This window comes from Schistocerca gregaria, chromosome 2, assembly GCF_023897955.1.
Source record: "Schistocerca gregaria isolate iqSchGreg1 chromosome 2, iqSchGreg1.2, whole genome shotgun sequence".
In the NCBI taxonomy this organism is placed as follows: domain Eukaryota; kingdom Metazoa; phylum Arthropoda; class Insecta; order Orthoptera; family Acrididae; genus Schistocerca; species Schistocerca gregaria.
In genome coordinates this window covers 520,634,191-520,657,494 of record NC_064921.1, presented here as the reverse complement: position 1 = coordinate 520,657,494, position 23,304 = coordinate 520,634,191, and the positions used below count along the sequence as shown (strand labels likewise).

The 23,304-nt window shown below is 42.1% G+C and overlaps 2 protein-coding genes across 6 annotated transcripts in view; both read right to left on the bottom strand.

Moving 5' to 3' along the window:
• Positions 1-12,483, bottom strand: part of LOC126329925 (glycerol kinase-like) — a 260,608-nt gene extending 248,125 nt beyond the window's left edge. The window contains exons 1-2 of one of the 5 annotated variants that reach the window (XM_049996242.1): positions 12,351-12,474; positions 12,177-12,236 (exon numbers count right to left, since the gene is read on the bottom strand). The gene's annotated coding sequence lies outside the window, so the exon portion shown is untranslated. Of the gene's footprint in view, positions 1-12,176 lie in introns of all 5 variants that reach the window. The other 4 variants (XM_049996252.1, XR_007562628.1, XM_049996234.1 and 1 more) reach the window with 4 other exon arrangements.
• An 844-nt stretch (positions 12,484-13,327) lies between these two features.
• Positions 13,328-13,855, bottom strand: LOC126335864 (uncharacterized). The gene has a single exon (XM_049999337.1). The coding sequence runs from the start codon at positions 13,853-13,855 to the stop codon at positions 13,328-13,330; it is 528 nt and encodes a 175-aa protein (XP_049855294.1).
• Positions 13,856-23,304: the final 9,449 nt, after the last annotated feature.

Below are 23,304 nucleotides of genomic sequence, written 5' to 3'. Positions count from 1 at the left end.
AGCTCAGATGGCTATCAAGCAATAACCAAAGAAGTGAATATATAGATGAACTATTTAAATATGATGACAATATTGTGTAAAGAGAACAGGTAGTGGATGAATAATGTGATACTGTGAGAAGTTCATGGTGTGGGTTCCTGTAGTCATGTCCTAGTTCATGAACCACGGGCAACGTATGAGTGGCCAAGTAAGTGGTCCCGACAGTCAGGATACCAGTTACTTTGGAATAAGGCTGGGCATCTCTGGCATATTCTGAGTCGTAGTCACCTTTGTGCTCATACGGCAAAGACTACCAAATCCACCAGTTAGTCCCTCAACCGTTGGGGGTAAAACTCAATGGGACTCAGGGCAAGTAAGGCTAGCAACCTGCTTCCCCGATACTTTCAATATGATGCTGGCAACAATCAGAGCAAAATGCCTCGGACCTTTGGAGGTGACGGAGTCCCACCTCTAACTGACAAACCAGAGACTCCTAAGACACGACTTGGCAAACAAATGGTAATGAGATGGGGAGCTGTTAATATCAATGGGGGCTACCCTGGCAAGAAGGTAGAGCTGGCAGAGGCTGCAAGTAAGATGGGGCTGGACGTTTTAGCTGTTAGTGACATTCGGTTAAGGGGTGAGAAAGAAGAGGAAGTGGGAGAATACAAGGTCTACCTGTCAGGAGTCAAAGCAGGAATAGCACAATGGGGTGTAGGGCTTTACATCAGGAAAGAAATGGAACCTGGCATAGTTGCAGTAAGGTATGTAAACGAACGACTGATGTGGATAGATTTGACAGTGTCTGGCAAGACAATTAGGATTGTGTCAGTATATTCGCTTTGTGAAGGGACAGATCAAGATAAGATGGATAGTTTTTATGAGGCACTCAGTGATGTAGTTGTTAGAGTAAAGGACAAGGATAGTGTTCTGCTCATGGGTGATTTTAATGCCAGGATTGGAAATCGAACAGGAGGGTATGAAAAGGTTATGGGTAAATTTGGAGAGGATATGGAGGCTAACAGGAACGGGAAACAACTCTTGGATTTCTGTGCCAGTATGGGCTTAGTAATCACAAACTCCTTTTTTAAACATAAGAACATTCACCGGTATACTTGGGAAGGCATAGGATCCAGATCTGTCATTGACTATATAATAACAGATCAGGAATTCAGGAAGGCTGTGGTTGGTTGGTTGGTTGGTTGATTGGGGTTGAAGGGACCAGACAGCAAGGTCATCAGTCCCTTGTTACAAAGGCGGTCAGTTCCGACAGAGGGACAGCTCAGAAGAGTCAAAAACGATAAAAGGTAAAAGGTAAAAGGTAAAAGGCTAAAAAAGTGCAGTTGTGTCGTCAATGATAAAAACACAAGGAGGGAAGTCAGTAAATGGGCAACCTCAAGAGAGGAAATATCCCACCTGTGATGCAGTACAAGCAAGACCACATGCTATTTAAAAGCGTTCAACCGCCAGAGTGTAAAAGGGCGGATTGTAAAAGGGATTAAACAAACCTAAAAGGCGATAAAAACAGTAAAAGGGAAAAAAGAAGGAACATGGCCAGGGAGGGGAGTCAGGAATCTCCAAGCACAGCCTACAGTGGGAGACATCCCAACCCTCACCGCCCTGCCCCTACTCCAGAGGGAGATGAAAATCCTTAAAACTGAGAATAAAAACCACTTTCACGGAGGAAACTGAGAACCAGTTCAACCATCCGGGAATCGTCTGCTAATATTAAGGGTAAAGTGCAGGGAAGTCTGTACTTAGTACGCAGAGCTAAAAGAAGGGGGCATTCCACCAAAATGTGGGCCACTGACTGGAAAGCTCCACAACCACAAAGTGGGGGTGGCTTACCACGCAAAAGAAAACCATGGGTCAGCCTGGTATGGCCGATGCGAAGACGACAGAGGGTGGTTGAGTCCTTTCGCGAGAGGCGTAAGGAAGAACGCCATGGGACAGGTGTCACCTTAATCGCACGAAGTTTATTAGACAAGGAGGTAGCCTCCCAGGATGTGGCCCATGATTGCGCAAAGTGGGATTTGAGATGAAGCCGTAAATCCGCCACAGGAGGGGTGACAGGGAATGGGGGGTAAGTGACTGCTCTCCCAGCCAAACGATCAGCAAGCTCATTTCCTTGGATGCCCACATGGCCAGGGACCCAAAGGAAGCTAACAGAACAAGCAGCATGGTGGAGATCAGCGAGATGGTCATGGATGGAGGAGACCAAGGGATGACGGGAGAAACACTGGTCAAGTGCCTGAAGGCCACTCATTGAGTCTGTACATAACAAAACGCGATTGAGCTTGGACTGTTTAATAAAGGCCAGGGCCCGGGAGACCGCCATCAATTCCGCAGTGAACACCCCACATGCATTTGGCAGGAGATGATTTTCCATGCCTACAGAGGAGGTGAAGGCATAGCCCACACGATCAGCAGATTTAGAGCCATCAGTGTAAAAAACAACAGCATCCCGAAACTCAGATAAAATGCGGCGGAAAAAACAACGGAACACCATCGGGGGAACGGAATCTTTCGGACCTCGGCAGAGATCCATCCGAACTCGGGGCCGAGGAACTAACCAAGGAGGTGTGTTGGGGAGGGAACGTGGGATACAGGAAAAGGAAGGAAGCTGAAAATCACGGCGAAGAGACGCTAGGCGGAGCCCAACCGGTAAACCCGCCCGAGGGCGGGAGTCAGGTGGGCGACTTCCTTGGGCAGGGAACAGGATAGAATAGGAAGGATGAGTGGGAGAGGAACAGACAGCGATTGCATACGAAACCAGAAGCTGGGAGCGCCGAACGGAAAGGGGGGGGGGGGGATCCCAGCCTCAACCAGGAGACTATCAACAGGGCTAGTCGGGAAGGCACCGATGGCCAAACGGATACCACGATGGTGGACCGGATCCAAGAGGCGTAATGTAGAAGGGGCAGCTGAACCGTAAACTTGACAACCATAGTCCAAGCGAGACAACACTAAGGCCCGATAAAGGTGGAGGAGAGTGGAACGGTCAGCACCCCAAGAGGTGTGGGCAAGGAAGCGAAGGACGTTTAGTTTACGGAAACATCCTATCTTCAGGCGTCTGATATGAGGCAGCCAAGTGAGCTTGTTGTCGAAAAGAAGGCCAAGGAAACGAAACTGTGGGACCACAGGTAATCGTTGTGCATTGAGATAGAGCTCTGGATCGGGGTGGACTGTCACACGGCGACAAAAGTGGACCACTCGCGATTTTAAAGGAGAAAACTGAAATCCGTGTGAGATGGTCCATGCAGAGGCACGCCGTATAGCACCCTGGAGCTGCCGCACTGCAGCGGCCATCGAAGAGGAACTAACCCAAATGCAGAAATCATCCACATACAGAGCAGGAGTGACCAAAGGACCGACGGAGGCCACAAGTCCATCTATAGCAATGAGGAACAGAAGTACACTCAATACGGAACCCTGAGGGATGCCATTCTCCTGGGTTCGCGGAGAACTTAAAACTGTACCAACCCTAACCCTAAACGAACGATGAAACAAGAACTGGCGGATAAAAATCGGGAGTGGGCCCTGAAGACCCCACTCATGAAGTGTAAATAAGATATGATGGCGCCAAGCCGTATCATAGGCCTTGCGAAGGTCGAAAAATACAGCAACCAAATGGCGGCGCTGGGAAAAGGCCTGCCGAACTGCGGATTCCAAGCGAAGTAAATGATCGATCGGAGACCGTCCCTCTCGGAAGCCACACTGGTAAGGGGACAACAGACGCCGAGATTCGAGGACCCAAGTGAGCCGACGGGCTACCATCCGTTCAAGTAACTTACAAACAACGTTCGTCAGACTAATTGGCCGATAGCTGTCGACGAACAGGGGGTTCTTACCGGGCTTAATGACGGGAACCACGATGCTATCCCTCCATTGAGAAGGGAAGTCACCCTGGAGCCAAATACGGTTAAATACCCGGAGAAGATGTCGCTGTTGTGGAGCACTGAGATGTTGAAGCAGTTTGTTATGAATGGAGTCTGGGCCAGGGGCCGTATCATGAGAAGAGGAGAGTGCGGAAAGAAGTTCCCATTCAGTAAAAGCGTTGTTGTATGATTCTGACTGGCTGGGGGTAAAACATAAGGCGGAAGCTTCGGCCCGCTGTTTCTGGGGAAGGAAAGCAGCCGGATAGGAGGCTGATGCCGACGCTGTTGCAAAATGGGTCGCAAGGTGTTCCGCGAGAATCAACGGGTCCGTGCAAAGGCCATCCGGGAGGTGAAGACCCGGGAGGGTAGACTGCCGATGGCAACCTTGGAGAGAGCGAAGTGTAGCCCATACCCGCGACAGAGGGACAGCAGAACCGAGGGAAGAAACAAAGCGTTCCCAACACATCCGTTTGCTCCGTTTGATTAAGTAACGGGCTTTTGCGCGAAGGCGTTTAAAGGTAATAAGATTGGCAATGGATGGATGCCTCTTAAGGTGTTGCAAAGCTCGACGGCGATCACGGATGGCAACGGCAATGTCCGAACTCCACCAAGGGACCTGCCGGCGGCGAAATGGTCCAGATGAGTGCGGGATAGCAAGGCTAGCAGCGTGAACAATCGCGTCAGACATGTCACGTATGACATCATCAATACCATCCGACAATGAGGGAGAAAAAAACGACCTGTGCAGTATACAGAGGCCAATTGGCACGTTTGAAGGACCAACGAGGTGATCTGTCCATAGGGGAGCGGGAAGGGAGCGAGAGAATCAACGGGAAGTGGTCACTATCGCAAAGGTCGTCGTGCGGTGACCATTGTAGGGAAGGGAGGAGGGAGGGAGAAGAGAGAGAAAGATCAATGGCAGAAAAGCTACCATGACCGGCACTGAAATGGGTAGGGGAGCCATCGTTAAGAAGGCACAAGTCGTGGTCGGTAATAAACTGGTCAATGAGATGACCCCGACTAGATGGAAATGCACTGCCCCACAAGGGATGATGTGCATTAAAATCGCCAAGTATAAGGAAGGGAGGAGGAAGTTGCTGAAGGAGGGCACTTAAGGAGGCAGGTGTAGGAGTTCTGTCACGAGGGAGATACAGATTGCAAATTGTGACCCCAGAGTCCAGGTGGATCCTAACAGCAACTGCTTCCAATGTAGTTTGGAGAGGAATCCACGTGCTGGCAATGTCCGTTCGGACCAACGTGCAAACTCCGCCAGACGCCCGTAGGGGGCCGACCCGATTTCGACAGAAAGCACGGAAGCCACAGAAGGTTGGTGAGTGACCACCAGTAAAATGAGTTTCTTGTAGAACCACACAAGCCGCAGAGTAAAATGAAAGAAGGGATTGCAACTCCGGTAGGTGACGGTAATAGCCATTACAGTTCCATTGGATAGCCAAAGAACGATGAGTCAATTGGGGGGTGAACAGGCTAATGTCAGTCATGCCGGTGGGTCACCACCCGTCACCGACAAGGAGGGGGCGACATCCATGAATAACAGGTCAGAGTCAGGTTGTGAAGATGGGGACGAGACCTCTGGCGACACCACAGACTCCTTGTCCCGGGACTTGTGTTTCTTCTTTCTTTCTGTTTGGGATCGTGGAGGGCTGTGCAACAAAATGGAGCCAGCCACAGCAAGATCGGGAACAGAAAGAGAGCGGGCGATCTGGGGGCCCGCAGACCGTGGTTCTCGTGGTGGCCGCGTGGCAGCAGACCTTTGGCCTGGAAGGTGCCGGGAAGGGGGATCCCGCGAGGGGCGCCCATGACCGGCAGACGCCGAAGAAGCAGGACACTTCTCCAGCCGGGGAGAGGAAGCGGTGCCCGGAGGGGATGGTGTGGGAACCGCAGGGGGAGGGGGGAGGAAAGGGGTTCGGGACTGGGGTAAGGAATGAGGAGGAGGGGGTGAAGATACTACTGAAGCATAACTAGTTGTCAGGGTCACTGGATGAAGGCGTGTATACTTTTTACGGGCCTCGGTATAGGTGAGACGATCAAGAGTCTTATACTCCTGTATCTTTTTCTCTTTCTGATACACTGGGCAATCCAGTGACCGTGAAGAATGATTCCCACGACAATTTACGCACACAGGAGGGGGAACACAGGAACTTCCCTCATGGAACGGATGTCCACAGTCACCACAGAGGGGGGCCTGCGAACAGCGCGAAGACATGTGGCCAAAACGCAAACACTTGAAACAATCGCATAGGTGGTGGGATGTATGGCTTCACGTCACACCGATAGACCATAATCTTGACCTTCTCAGGGAGGGTGTCCCCTTCAAAGGCCAAGATAAAGGCACCAGTGTCAACGCGGTTGTCCTTCGGACCCCTCTGAACCCGCCGAACAAAGTGAACCCCCCGCCGGCTTAGATTGTCCCGAAGTTCCTCATCAGATTGAAGGAGGAGGTCTCTATGGAAAATTACACCTTGCACCATGTTCAAGGACTGGTGTGGGGTAATTGACACAGGAATCGTACCAAGATGGGTACAGGCATGGAGAGCTGCAGACTGGGTAGCTGAAGCGGTTTTAATCAACAGCGACCCAGACCGCATCTTGCTGATAGAGTCCACCTCGCCAAACTTGTCTTCGATGTGTTCAACAAAAAACATAGGTTTCGTATGAGTAAAAGTATCCCCATCAGTTCTGGCGCAAACCAGATAGCGAGGGAAAGGTTTCACCCCCAGCCGACGAGCCTGGCCCTCCTCCCAGGGGGTAGCCACGGAAGGGAAGGCGGAAGGGGCAGAGGAAGCAGCACGTGAAGAATCTTTTCCAGTCAAAGAGACGGCCGGAGAACGGCCAGAGTTGTGGACTCTTATGTGTTTCATGAACATAGTGTCCGCCCAGATACCACCCACTCCGATCAGGGGCTCTCCTCATGGGTGCCACCCAGCCACAGCAAGGGCCGTCTGGCACGGCGGCCATTGCTGGGAGTTCCGATGCTCCAGGACGACAAGCAACCACTCCTAGGCTTACATGAGGAGGTCACAGCTCAGGTATCAGACGTGTGATCCCTGTGTTTTCAGGGGGCTCAACCAAAAGGGTACATAGCGACCCCACCACACGGGCTGGCTACCGTGCTGGCTATGGACCCTAGCGTCAAACAACGACGTAAAGGAAACGATGGAATCAATGATGATGGCACACGCCGGAGACACTAGGTAATGTGCTCTTCCCCAAATGGCTCACACTACGGAAGAAAATTTAGTGATGGAGGTCAAACCCCAGAGGGGACCAGAGAATACCAAAAGGATGAAGGAATTACAGAACAAGGCCGAATTGCAAGGTCAACAGAACCAGGAGAATAGCAGGGCCAACATAAGGAGGGACACCATAAGTAGGGACACAAAGAGAGGGAGAGGAGAGGTCGGAGGGAAGGATGAAGGACAGGAAAGGAGGGGAAGGGAAAGGAAATGCAGCCCGGAAAAAGAAGGAAGGCTGCAATAGCTCGGGGCCCCGTGCTCGCCTACGCACGTACTCACGAAAGGACCGCGAGCCCCCTGGGGGGAGGAAGGCTGTGAGGGACACACGTGTATTCAGGGGATTCTTCGATGATCATTATTTAATCTGCAGTGAAATAGGGATTGTGAGGCCGGAAGTGCAGGAGGTCAGGTCCATATGTAGGAGGATAAGAGTGGAGAAACTTCGGATAAGGCAATCAGTCACAAGTACATAACAGCAATCTTATAAAGGTACCAGTTAGTTGAATGTAGTCAGTTACAGTCATTGGAAAATGAATGGACAAGGTACAGGGACACAGTACTAGAAGTGGCTAAAGATGTCTTGGAACAGTAGTGTGTAAAAGTAGGATGAAACAAACAGCTTGGTGGAATGTCACAGTCAAGGCAGCCTGTAAAAGGAAAAAGAAGGCGTATCAAAAATGGCTACATACTAGAACTCAGGTAGACAGAGTTATGTTGAAGAAAGAAACAAAGCCAAACAGATAATTGTAGCATCCAAGAAGAAATTTTGGGAAGACTTTGGAAACAGGTTGGAGACCTTGGGTCAAGCTGATGGAAAACCATTCTGGAGTGTAATTAGCAGTCTTCGAAAGGGAGGTATGAAGGAAATGACAAGTATTTTGGACAGGTCAGGAAAACTGCTGGTGAATCCTTTGGATGCCTTGGGCAGATGGAGGGAATATTTTGAAGAGTTGCTCAATGTAGGTGAAAATATGATCAGCAATGTTTCAGATTTCTAGGTAGAATGGGATAGCAATTATGATGGAAATAGGATCACATTTGAGGAAGTGGAGAAAATGGTCAATAGATTGGAGTGCAATTAAGCAGCTGGGGTGGATGAAATTAAGTCGGAACTCATCAAATACAGTGGAATGTCAGGTCTTCAATGGCTGCACAGGATATTTGAAATGGCCTGGGAGTCGGGACAGGTTCCATCAGACTGGACGAAAGCAGTAATCACACCAATCTTTAAACATGGAAACAGAAAAGATTGTAACAATTACAGAGGTATCTCTTTAATCAGTGTTGTGGGTAAAATCTTCTCAGGTATTGTTGAAAGGAAAGTGCGAGTATTAGTTGAGGACCAATTGGATGAAAATCAGTGCGGGTTTAGGCCTCTTAGAAGTTGTCAGGACCAGATCTTTAGCTTGCGGCAAATAATGGAGAAGTGTTATGAGTGGAACAGGGAATTGTATCTATGCTTTATAGATCCAGAAAAGGCACATGACCGGGTTCCTAGGAGGAAGTTATTGTCTGTTCTACGAGATTATGGAATAGGAGGCAAACTTTTGCAAGCAATTAAAGGTCTCTACATGGAGAGTCAGGCAGCAGTTAGAGTTGACGGTAAATTGAGTTCATGGTTCAGAGTAGTTTCAGGGGTAAGACAAGACTGCAACCTGTCTCCACTGTTGTTCATATTATTTATGGATCATATGTTGAAAACACTAGACTGGCTGGGTGAGATTAAGATATGTGAACACAAAATAAGCAATCTTGCATATGCGGATGACTTAGTTGTGACGGCAGATTCGATTGAAAGTTTGCAAAGTAATATTTCAGAGCTAGAGCAGAAATGTAAGGACTATGGTATGAAGATTAACATCTCCAAAACGAAAGTAATGGCAGTGGGAAAGAGATATAAACGGATTGAGTGCCAAATAGGAGGAACAAAGTTAGAACAGGTGGACGGTTTCAAGTACTTAGGACCCATATTCTCACAGGATGACAACATAGTGAAAGAACTGGAAGCGAGGTGTAGCAAAGCTAATGCAGTGAGCGCTCAGCTATGATCTACTCTCTTCTGCAAGAAGGAAGTCAGTACCAAGACTAAGCTATCTGTGCACCGTTCAATCTTTCGACCAACTTTGTTGTATGGAAGCGAAAGCTGGGTGGATTCAGGTTACCTTATCAACAAGGTTGAGGTTACGGATATGAAAGTAGCTAGGATGATTGCAGGTACTAGTAGATGGGAACAATGGCAGGAGGGTGTCGACAATGAGGAACTCCAAGAAAAACTGGGAATGAACTCTATAGATGTAGCAGTCAGGATGAACAGGCTTAGATGGTGGGGTCATGTTACACACATGGGAGAAAGCAAGGTTGCCCAAGAGACTCATGGGATCAACAGTAGAGGGTAGGAGGAGTCGGGGCAGACTAAGGAGAAGGTACCTGGATTTGGTTAAGAATGATTTTGAAGTAATAGGTTTAACATCAGAAGAGGCACTAATGTTAGCACTGAACAGGGGATCATGGAGGAATTTTATAAGGGGGCTATGCTCCAGACTGAACACTGAAAGGCATAATAAGTCTTAAATGATGATGATGATGTGAGAAGAATTTGTCAGACAACTGAAAGACTCAAACTGCAACACAGTAAGATAATTGAGAATCCCTAAAAATTATGAAGGCCTTTGTTAGAACCTACCACAAAAAAACTATTCCATGCAGTATGTATGGGGCAGTACTGGCCCCAACAACTTATCTTAAAAGAGAGACAGGCAAACCTGCATATATACATTTAAAAAAATACTTTTCACAAAACTCTAAATTCTGAAGGTAGCAGGTATAAATTACGTAGCAAAGGGTTATCTTCGACTCATATAGAAACCAGATTGCTGTCCTAACAAATGGGGCACCTTGCGGGAAATGAGTGAGAGAGGGTTGTTGCCAACACCTCATGTTATCCAGTTTGTGCACTGAGCAAGCAATAAAGGAGACTGAGGAGAAATCCACAGTGGAGATTTAAGGTTCACACAGAAGAATTTAAAATTTTCAGGTTTTCCAGTATAATTTAATTCTGTCAGAGAAGGCAAACCTGTTTGAAGATCAGTTGGAGGGAATGACTACCACCTTGAAGAGGTAATGAGATGAACATCAATAAAAGAAAACACAAGTAAAGGGATGCAATCAAATTGAGTCAAAAAATGCCGATGAAATTAGAGACAAAGCAGTGGACAAGTTTTGCTATTTGGGGAGCGAAACAACAGACAATGGTAAATACAAAAATCAAACAATGGAAACTCCATGTTGGAATATCAACAATATAAGGAAAAGATGGAGTACTGCAAGTACTGAATGGGCTACTGGCACATTGCACGTGAAACTGGTGACTGCTGTCTACGAGCTTAACTAGCCACAGCTCTTAACTCATGTGAGTATGAAACAGCATTTCCTCTGTACCTGATATGGTAATAGAGCCAATACTTGGTCATCAGAGCCTATAACCAAACTGAGAAAATAGGGGAACGACAGGAAAATTTACATTTTATGTTGCATTTTTCCCTAAATCTTAAAAACCACTTCAAGTCGAGTATTCAAACTTTCAGGGAAAAATAACATTACATATCCTGAGTCTACTGAACTAAAGAAACAAATAATGTTATGAATAATTAAAATTATTTAGGATAACGTACAAAAGAAGTACACAAAATTTTAACTGTGTAATTAAAAAATTATAGCCTATTTCTGAAAGCAGTGGCTGAAACTCAATTATTGTAGTTCAGTAGACTCATAACATACAGTTAAATGTCCTGTAAGAGTTTCATGTTAATGGCTACAGTGGTTCCTGAAATTCCGTGGCTGCCAAGCCACTAAATTTAACGTTGCCGGGATAGGCCATCCCTGCTCCCGTTAAGAAATAACAAAGCGACGTGGAAAGTTGCTACATGTCTAACTGTATAGTAGAAGCCTAGTTATTGACAGATTGGAAGAATGCATGCATTTTCCAACTCTTTGATTACAGAGTTAGGCCTACTGGAATTACAAGTTTCCAGGGCCAGACGGAGTTACGAGGTTATCATTGCCTACCATCATTATACAGCTGCATCAAACCAGTGTTTCAGCTGAAGATACAATCATTGAGTTGTTTATTCCATTTTATTATTTTTCTGGAAAAGTATTTTCAAGCAACGTGTTTGTTTCGAAACTCACCTGTGAATAAAGAAGAAATCATTTCAAAACAGTGGTGGAGTTGCATAATGCTATTGCCTACAATTTCAGATATTTGTCTCCAAATCATGAAGTACCTTGGCTGGTTGAAAATTTGAACACTATATTTAGTGAAGTATCCTTCACAAATAAACTTCATGGCAGTTACAGTAACACAAAGAAACTAATTAGGTCAGCCACGATTGCATTACGTACATTGTTCGTTTGTGTTTTAGGCAAACATGACCGCAGTTATGACATTCACCCTAATACTATGATGTCTAAAAGTAACTGTGCCACATCAACTGTTTACTTATGACTGTCACTGGGATTGGTGTACCAAAGTGAAAATGGTTAAGATTACCGTCACCGTGACTAAATACTCAATGGGGGGATCTGGCTTACAGAAGTCCAACTATGGCAAGCCGTTTGCTTTCTAGTACCATCAAAACTAATAAACTTAATTCGGAATGCCAGAGTGCTGAAAACTTTTACGACAGCGCGAGTACACACACTTCTGAAGATGCGTCGACTCGACAACGACATTTTATACAACATGCTTTTTTTCCATCTTACCTGTTAAAGACAACGGCTACTGAACTGCAAACAGAGTTCTTTGCGCAAATTGTACGAAACTGATGGCTTTGGTCAGCATACTAGGTCAGTCATACTACAGATTGAATGCTACTGTTTATACGAAATGAATAACAGTCCTCTATCAGAACTACACAATAGGGCATCAACATACGTCCGAAGTGTGCAACTGTAAGCATACTAACAATTTCACACCAAAATTACGAATGAGTATCGAGCAAATGGAGTTATTTTATTAATACATGGCTCAGTCATTTCAAATATCACAGGTCAAGAGAAGTCATACCTTGTGACGGCTGCTCGCAGGGAGACAAGAGTTCACTCTCGGAAATGACATAGATGAAATCTGTAAACGAGCATTTGAAAGATCACACGGCTGCTATAGACAAAATAAAACCTGCAGTAAGGATGTTGACGGCTGTTCTACTAAATCATAACTAATTTATGTTAATATTCATACGTTATGCGAAAGTGTCAGATCTAGTTCAATTTCTGTGGAGAAACAGCGAACCGCTTCAACTGTGTAGCGTATAGAGATATTTTAGCGAACCGCGCAATCCTTCCTAAGGTCGATAGCTAAAGATAACAATTAAATTTTAGCCCTAGGTGCAACGTCTCTGCATCCTTCAACGTTTTCAAAAGTCAAACAATTCGTTTCAAGTCCATGCAACATAATTTTGCGTTAGAGGGCATGCCATGTTAATAAGTAATTATGCAAATACGCTTTGTCAACAAAGTCGCAAGTTAGAATGCGTGCAATATTTTTGTGTCTAATCAGGACGGGGAAGAATTCACACACGCAGGAGAACATGAAACTCATATTTGACACTGCATCATTAACTTTCTACACAATAGAGTTATCTGATGAAAAATATTATTTTAAAGGCAAGAAAACATTTTATTAACTTTATAATACCCTGGATACGAAAAAAAACATTTACTGTAAGAAAACACAGAAGTTACATACAAGCCAAGAATAAAGATATTGACAGCAGAGTCATGGAGCAGCACATAAATATAGACGTCAAGGAAGTTTTTCTTTTCTTTTAATACTTCCTCCAAAAGAAAAAAATCATGAAATTATTGCTTTGTCTCTTGTATGCCAATTTCTGAACATAGAAAATTAAATCGAACTCGTTCAAGTGGTTTCGTCAAAATATCGGCCAACTAGTTGTGTCCATCAATGTGTTCCAAGAAAATCTCACCGTTCAGATATCTTTCACGAACATAGAAATGTCGGGCCTCTATATGTTTAGAACGTCGATGATATTCTGGATTTTTTGCTAACTTCAATGCAGTAGCATTGTCAATGTAAAGAACTGGAGGCTGCCCCGACATTTCCACTAATTCTGATAGCAGACGACGTAAGCAAACTAACTCTTTCGCTCCTTCACTAGCTGCAATTATTTCCGCCTCGGTTGTTGATGTGGCCACTACTTAATGCAACTGACTTGTCCATGACACTGCACCACCTGAGTACTTTGCAAGAATTCCAGCTGTTGAGCGCCTTGTCCGGTTATCACCTGCGAAATCTGCATCAGCGTAAATCTTTAACTCTTCTTTTTTATTATATACAATTCCAAAATGTAAGGTCCCTTTCAAATGCCGGAAAATGCGATTTACTCTATCCCAGTCTTCAGTGGTTGGTTTCTCCATTGCTCGAGCAGCTTTATTGACTGCAAAACTGATGTCTGGAGGAGTTACTGTTGAAAGGTACATGAGACAACCAAATGCTTCACGGTAGGGTACAGATGACGAAACTTCTTCGTTTTGATTATTGTCCTCACGTCCAATAGGAGTTGAGATTGTATTGCATTCTGACATTCGAAATCTTTGCAGAATTTCTTCTGTGTATTTCTCTTGACTTATCATTATTGCTCCATCTTCATATTGCTTTATTTTTATGCCAAGAAAATTGTTAAGACTGCCAGTTGTTATACCGAATTCATGTTGTAAAACACCCATAAAAACAGCTATTTCTTTCTAGTTACTGCCGACAATCAGGCCATCATCAACGTAGATTGCCACATAAAGGCTATTTCCATTTTGTCTACGATAAAATAGGCATGGATCTGCATCACTGTTGGAAAAACCAGCTTTCTTCATGAACTCAACAAAACGTTTGTTCCAGCAACGTGGTGCTTGCTTCAACCCATAAAGACTCTTTTTTAAGAAACACACTCGACCTGTGCCATCTTCGAAACCTTCTGGTTGATCCATATATACTTCATCTTCAAGTATTGCATTAAAAAAAGCTGTCTTTACATCGAATTGTACTAGCAGCATTTTCTTTGAAGCAGCTACAGCCAACAGAGTTTGTATGGTATCATAACGTACCACAGGACTAAAGGTGTCGTCATAATCAATTCCTGCTTTCTGAATACACCTTTTTGCAACGAATCTGGCTTTAAAACGAGTACCTCCATTGACTACAACGTTTCGCCGTAGAACCTAACGGTTTTTGCAATACTTTGGCATTCTTCAGACGTTCAACCAGCACCCAGGTATTGTTTTTCTTTAGTGATTGAAGTTCTTCACTAATAGCTTGCATCCATTCTTCCTTCTCGTTTGACTTCAATATTTCTGAAAAACAGTTTCGATCTTTGTATTCAAGTGCATCAACTTTTGTTGCCATACAAAATTCAGGTTGGTTTCCTTCATTGTCTTTTATTATCCTATTTCTCTTCATTAGAAGATTCAGCAGCTTCAGCTTTGTAACTTCTGTTAATTCTTTATTTTCATCAGATTCACTCTACTCTTGACTTTTTCTAGAATCGAGAGTGCCAATTTTTTCTTGAGTTTGATTTCCTCCAGAAGTGTACAGTCTAGGAGATTTACTTTGGTCATCTTAAGATGAATTCGGATCATTAAATTCTTCCTGAGGGACTTCAAATTCAACATGATCACTGTGTAAATCACAAACAGTTTCTGGCTTAAATTTCACATCGTGACTCAACACCACTTTTCTTTTAGATGGAATCCTAACTCTGAACCCATCCTTGTCAATAACATATCCAACAAGTCGTCTAAAAACTGCTTTATTATCAAACTTGGAACGGCATTGTTTGTTAATGTGAACATAGCAGCCTGTGCCAAAAATTCTGAGATGATCAAGTCGTCCTACTGGTCGATTAAACCATAGTTCATAAGGGGTTTTATTTTCAACTGAATATTTTCCAGTACGATTTATTAGGTAGACTTCTGTGTTACATGCCTCTGCCCACAATCCTTAAGGTAATTTACTCGGATTTAGCATTGACCGGGCAGCTTCAACAATGGTCCTATTTTCCTGCTCAAACATCATTTTGTTCAGGAGTGTAAGGAGGAGGAATCAGTAGCTCTATTCCCCTGTCTGCAAGCAGTTCACTGACATTCTTATTGTTAAATTCTTTGCCACCGTCACATCTAAATTGTTTGACAACATGTTCATTAATTCGTACTTCATTTAAAAACTGCTTAAGTACAGTTCACACTTCACTTTTGTGTTTTAAAAAGAAAATTCGACGAAATTTACTAAAATCGTCTTTGAAACATACATAATAATGCTTACCTCCAAAAGATTTCATGCTCATTGGTCCATTGACATCCATGTGGATTAATTCACCAGTACTGGTAGATTGTATTGTTCATGTTTTGAATGGCAGCCTATGCATCTTTCCAACCGCACAGCCGTCACAAAATTAACTCTTGGCATCTTCCACATTGTTCATTGCTTTTAAAATATTCTTCACATGTTGTTTATTTTGATGACCAAACCTTTCATGGTACACTTGCAATGTTTCGGATGAAGTCATCAAGTTCACACAATTCATTTTTACATTTCTAACAACATGCATGTTCAACAGATAAAGTCCGTTTTTCATATAACCTGTCATAACAATATTACCACTGACTTGTTTTCGAACACAGACATTATTACAACTAACATAAGTACTGTAGCCTCTGTAGGCAATGGCTCTCACAGAGAATAGATTAGCATTTGCAACAGGGACGTACAAAACATTGTCCATTCTAGCATTGTACCATTAATTGTTTCGTCGAATTTTGATGTAAACTGTTCCTTGACCATACGCACACATTTTGACATCCTGTTTTCTCAATGAAATTACTTGAGGAGCATCAAATTCACTACACGAAACAAAATACTATTTGTTGGGAGTGATATGATTTGTAGCGCCACTGTCGCAATACCTTTTATTTGGGTCACTGTGGTTACTAGTACCCTAACCCATAGCATATGAAGTAAATGCAGCGTGTTCACTTTCTCGCTTCTTCGCTTTTCTTTTATTGCTGCAATGAGTGTTCTGTGGACACTCTGCTGCCCAGTGACCTAATTGTTTGCATAAATTACACGGAAACTTCTGTTTTAATTGTGACTTCGTCATCTTTACTTGCTGATTACTTGTTTGCCGTTTTCATGTTTTAGAAACGACAAAAGCTGCACCTCCATTAATGTCTTGTTCACGCAGTTCAATAGTACAGAGTTTTTCAATCAATAAATTCAAGCTTTGCTTTTCTGTCGGTATCGTATCCCAGAGATCCTTCGTATCCCAGAGATCCTTAAAATTGTCGTAGTCTTTTCCCAGTGTAGACAAAATTGGACCATTTAAGATTATTTCAGATAGCGTATTTTCTTCATGTTTTGCTAATTCATCGTTCAGGTCCACAAATAACTTTTGCAGTGTGGCCACATGTGCAGTAATATCTTCCGTTTCATCACATTTAACACGGAAAAATGTTTCAATCAACATATTTAAACGCTGAGTACTGCTACATTCAAATCGGGCGCGTAATTTGTCCCAGATTTCTTTAGAATTCTTGCACGTTAAGACGAGTTCTGCAACAAGTTTACTTAGTGCACTTGCTATAAGACTTGCTGCCTTTGCGTCGTCCTTGTGCCATTCCACATACGCTTCTTTTTGTGCACTTGTCGCATCTTGCGGCAACTCTACACGTTCACGTGTGCCGTTTATAATATCTTCTAGTCCATATGAACGCAGCTCCTTAGTAATATGCCATTTCCATTTGGCCCAGTCGTCAGGTCCTTCTAGCTTATCAATGCTGATCTTATAATCGCCGCTAGCAGTCTTGTTTCTTTACAGACATAGGCTCATTTCAAATATTGTTTTAATTAAACTATGTTGTTTGACTTTACACATGTACTGGGCTCATAACCTGATGAAAAATATTATTTTAAAGGCAAGAAAACATTTTATTAACTTTATAATTACACCATAGATACGAAAAAAACACATTTACTGAAAGAAAACACAGAAGTTACATACAAGCCAAGAATAAGGATATTGACAGCAGAGTCATGGAGCAGCACATAAATATAGACGTCAAGGAATTTTTATTTACTTTTAACATTATCAAACCAAAAAGCGCCGCATTAAAATTTCTGTGCACAAACTAAAGCTGCTGTTTTAAAACACGAATAACAGCTCCAAAACTCAAAAGTAGATATTACAAATTAGAGAAACATAAAAACAAACGACAATTTACTCTGATCCGTGGGTAAGTTACATTTCATTATCTTTATTTATTTGACCATAGATCATTTAAACCCAAGTCAGGGTCACACCAAGAATGAGGTATGAAAACGACTGGCAAAAGAATAAACACACTAAATTCAACAAATTTACATCAGAAATAATGAATTAACAACACACACGACTACAAATTGCATCTGCATTTCAACTACCAAAATTTCGCAAGTTTTCGTATGACAATCCCAACTGGTTGGTTGGTTTGGGGAGTGGGTACCAAACAGCGAGGTCATCGATTGCAATCTCTGTCAAGAGTTAATATGGGTCTAACAAACACATTTGACTGTGTAAACCATAAAACAGAAGGAATATTACATGTATTTGTTATAAAGGGAAGGGTGGAGATTAGATCCTATCTTATTTGAAAAACAGTAACAAAAATTTGAAGAGGAAGAATAAGATCTGAAGTAAAGATTCTACACTTCTTTCCCTTACAAGGATACATACTTGGCCACTGCGATTCATTTTACACACAATTCACTTCCCACACTTGGTTAATTATGGCAAAATAATTACTAGTAGTAGTAGTAGTAGTAGTAGTTTTATTCATCCGTAGATCTCTTTTTACAAGGATATAGGACATGTCAAAGTATTTACAAGCCTAGATCAATTTACAATAAGCTAATTCGTATACACATATATTTACAGACTTCTAGTTAGAGACAATCATTAGATTTTACTCCTGGTATACAATAATTTATTTACAAATAACTCATTAAATAATGTAATGCCACACTATTCACTCATATTTCACTATCAGTCACTGCACACACTATACACACATTGTTTCATAACACTTCACTCACTACATACACACACACACACACACACACACACACACACACACACACACACACACACACACACAGGTGATCCTTGGGCCATTTTCTGTACTGCAAGTTCACATTTGCTATCCTGAAAAACTGAGTCAGCATCCCTTCATAATGAGTGAGATGTTGAGCTCAGAAAGAGGAAGAGGTGTTAGTATTGTGCTATGCATAGCTTGAGGGGAGAGTGTCTCTAGAAAGGAAAAAAGAAGAAAAAAAATAAAGTGAAGGTGTTATGTGGAATATTGGATGTTTTATAATCATCATTATTATTATTATTTGTTTGTATAACATTTTTTTATCAAACCCCTACTCTGCTTTATCTAAGTAATCCTTCAATGTATAAAATGTATTGCATAACAGGTACTTTTTAGCTGCCTTCTTAAATAAGTGTATTTTTGAAATTTCTTTAATCTCTTTTGGTAATTTATTGTACAGTTTTATTGCTTGGTAGAAAATGCTGTTTTGAGTTTTATGTTTATTTTTTCTTGGTAAATGTAAGTTGAGTCTATCTCTTGTTGCATGGTCATGGACAGAGCTGTTTGTGCAGTAATTGCCAATGTTACTTTTGATGTGTACAACTGACTGGTAAATGTGTTCACATGGAGCAGTTAAAATTCCCAGTGTTTTGAACAGATCTTTACAATGAGCTCGACTACTATTTCTGGTTATTATTCTTATGGCTCTTTTCTGGAGTTTGAAAATTGTGTTCATATTTTGTGGATTTGTTCCCCAAAAAAGAATGCCATAGCTAAGAATTGAGTGTACATATGAATAATATGTAACTAAAAGACACTGCATGTTACACACAGATGATAGAATTCTAAGGGCATAACATGCTGATGACATTCTGTTTGCAAGTACCTTTGTGTGTTCGCACCACTTCAGCTGAGAGTCAATATTCATTCCTAGAAATTTTGCATTTGTTACACAGTCTATAGAGGTGCCATCTACATTTAATTTAACATTGTCATTTTTCCTCTTCAAACTGAAGTTCATGGCATTAGTTTTCTTTATGTTTAATGTCAATTTGTTGCTTATTGACCAATCGTAAACTTCCTTGAGAGTTTCATTTGCTTTCTCGGTAAGGAGTTCTCTTGTTCTCTCAGTGACTATAATATTGCTGTCATCAGCGAAGAGAATTTTCTCACCATGAGTAACACTACTGGGAAAGTCATTGATGTATATCAGGAATAGTATTGGTCCTAATATGCTACCTTGTGGAACCCCTATATTAATATGTTTTGGTTCTGATAAGTATTTTACTAAATGTTTAGATCTATTTGAAGTATGTGTTATCTCTACTCTTTGTACCCTATCTGTTAGGTATGATCGAAACCAGTCATTAGCTACCCCTCTTATTCCTAATGCTTCTAATTTATTTAATAGAATCTTGTGGTCGACTGTATCAAAAGCCTTAGAAAGATCCAAAAATATGCCTGTGACACACTCATCTTTATCAAGAGCATTAAGTACAACTTTTGTGAATTCTACTATGGCTGACTCCGTATTTTTGCCACTTCGAAAACCAAACTGTGATTTGCTTAAAAGATTGTATTTATTCAGATAATTCATTAATCTGTCTTTCATAATTGCTTCTATTATTTTTGAGAATGCTGACAGCAGGGAAATGGGCCGGTAATTTTCTATGTCTTCTGCATTACCTTTCTTAAGCAAAGGTACAACTCTTGCCTGTTTTAGCTGCTCTGGAAATGTCCCTGATGTGAAGGATTCATTTATTATATTTGTTAATGGGCCTTGTATAATCCCTATGCATTGTTTCAGTACACACATTGGTACATCATCTAAGCCTTCTGACTTTTTATTTTTTAGCTTTTGAACAGTTTTATTGACTTCATTCTCTGTGGTTGGAAGTAACATCATTGTATCTAGTGCAACAATTTTTGCAGGTGTTATATTTGTTTTGGGGAATTTTTGCTGTAACTTCTCTGCAATACTTGAAAAATGCTCGTTTACATAGTTTGCTAAGTGTTGTGGATCATTTATTACCTTATCCCCCTCCCTTAGCAGTATGTTATTCTGCGTTTGTTTGCCTCTCCCCGTTTCCTTTTTTATAACATCCCAGACTGCTTTGCTTTTATTCTCTGCATTATATATTATTTTATCATTAAATGACTTTTTTGCAGCAATCAGCACCTTCCTATAAATCTTTTTGTATCTATGATAGAAATTTAAGAATTCTGGATCATTGTGAATCTTTTTCATGGAACTGAGGTGTTTAAGTGTTTGGGAGGACTTCTTAATACCTGCTGTTATCCATCTGTTTTTGTGAGATGTTGATACAGTCATGCATACTTTTGGAAATGCTGTTTCAAAGTTCAATTTAAACAATGTGGAGAATTTGGAGAATTTCATATTCACATTGGTTTCCTTATACACTTCATCCCAGCTTTGTTTTTCTAGTTCTTTTGAAAAATCTTTTATTTTGATTTCTGATAGATGTCGTTTATAGGCTTGTAGTTTAGGGAATGATTCGATGCCTGATTTTACTGTTGTTATTTGACAGAGATGGTCTGATAGTCCGAGATCTTTTACAGCTACATCACATTTTTCCCTGTCTATATTTGTGGCCACATGGTCAATTACTGATGCAGTCATTGTAGTAACCCTTGTTGCACTATTGACCAATAGGGACATGCCAAAACTTTGAAGGATATTTATGAAGGTGCTGCTGGATTCATTTATGATATTAGTGTTGATGTTTATGTCCCCACACAGAATTATGTTGACCTTTGTACTTGAGACTTTATCTAGAACTTCTGTTAATTTATTGAAAAAAGTGTCCACACTACCAATGGGAGATCTATACACACACAAAATGATTAATTTCTTGGTGATATCGAGCCCTGATAATTCAATAGCTGATATTTCAATGTGTTTGTCTTCACTTACTGTACTGAGGTCATGTCTAGATTTGAACTGTGTTCCTTTTCTGATATAAATGCATGATCCTCCACCCCTTGAAGTAGTTCTGCAGTAAGAGTTTGCCCTTTCATACAATGATAATACTACATGTAGGATTTCTGTGTCTCTACACCAGTGCTCAGTAATACAAACTACTGTGCAGTTCAAAGATTGGAGCTCAACTTCTAATGCTTGTATTTTATTTTTTATTGATTGCATGTTTTGATGGGGGATTGTTAAGTCTGTGAAATGCCCCATGTTACTCTTTCCGATGGTTTGTTTTTCTTTGTGACATCTGGTATGTGTGATTTTTGAAGTGTTATAATCTGTCTTGTGAGTGATTGTTTCAGTATTTTTTGAACTGCTAGAGATACTCTTTAGGCAGGGGAACCTGTTGTCTGGATTTATCCTAAAAAAGACCTACTTTTCCTACCTATGACAACAGGTATTTGACCATGTGTGGCCCGAGATCCACCCCCTATACTTTCATGAATCAGCTGTACCAATCTTCCCTTCCCAGTCCTGTTTAGGTGTAGGCCATGCCTAGTGAAACCCCATCTGTTGATAGTCCCAACGGGCACCAGAGAAACATGAGCAAAGTTGCCGTCCTCAGAGCCATCCCCAGCCCCACATTGATTCGCCTCACAGCTCCATCAAGGCGTGGCTGATCATGACGCCGGAACAGCTCAACAAAGTGTACATTGGTGCCATGAGTCAGGGAAGCTATCTTGTCCAGGTCACCACCTATTTCATATGCCCCATCCCTGTCCAAACTGTTTCCCGCCCCACCCACTATCACTACATGGTCCTCTTTTGTAAAATCCTTACATAAAGACCCTAGGTCCTCTATCACATGACTTAGCCCTGCATTTGGTTTGAAGATACTGGTGGCCTGGTACGCTGCCCCTAAACTTTCCTGTAACTGAGGGCTGACACCTCGCCCATGGCTACTACCTAGCAGCAGCACTTTCTTCTTCCTAACACTTTGTACATTCCTAGGCTTCTTGGCCTCGGTTGAAGTGTGCTGCACATTTCCTGCTCCTCGTTCTACCTGCGGCTCTTCTCCACTTAACTCTGGCAGCGGCAGATACCTGTTTTTGGTGTTGATGATAAAACTATCAGATCGCGTTCTCTTTCTTCCTATCCTCCTACCAGCTGCCAGTTCCCAACCACCCTCCTCCCCCCTATTTCCCTTGATCCTTATCAGTTCCTTCCTTGCTTCCTCCAACTGTGCCTGAAGGGCACAGATTTTCCTTTCCTGCTCCCCAATCAAAATGTTCCTACTGCATACTCTGCAGTTCCAGGAGAGAGCCTCTTCTGTTCTCCCAACATTCTCCCCACTGCATCCCCCCCCCCCCCCTAGTGAAAATATTTCCTACAAGATTGGCAACAAATCCCTCTACTCACTACCCTATAACAGCTCCCACATTTCTCACTCATGGTCAGTTTCGAAAGAATAGTTAAGTTTAAAGAATGTTTTAAATTTGTCAAGGTCGCGAGATTGTATGTCTGCAAGCAAAAAAAAAAAAACGACACAAAGATCTTATGTGCGGTGGTTGTTGTTTTTCTACCGATTTAGAGATGCAAAAACAGAAGAATGAATTTGTAATTACTTTGCTTTTAGAGAATTTAAGTTATCAGGCGTGTTTGGTCAGGTTTTTAAACGTTTATAACTCGGAAAATTTAGACCTAGATCGCGTCTATCTAACTAGTAAACAATACGAAATGTGTTAGTTAAATACGATTTAGAAATGTTTAATTACACTTTTATTGCGACAATAGACACTGATGAAACTAGTAGCTGTCTTTTTTAAACGATTTTTGCACTATCAAGAAAACTTGAATAGAATTTGTTGTGTTTATGTCACGCAAAATTACGGGTTATGTCGCGATTATCGGGACCTCAGCTAAAGAACAAGTTTTTTCAAGAACAAGCTCTGCTTGGACGCTAATATTCAGTTGTGTGACAAGAACGGACACTACAGCAAGTAATAAAAACAAAGAATATTTAAACTTGGCACTATTTCCTCTTAAATAAGTTATTTTAGTGGACGAAGAAAATACGTGTGATCTCACTCGGCGGCCATCTTGGATACTTCTGTTATGAAAGTCA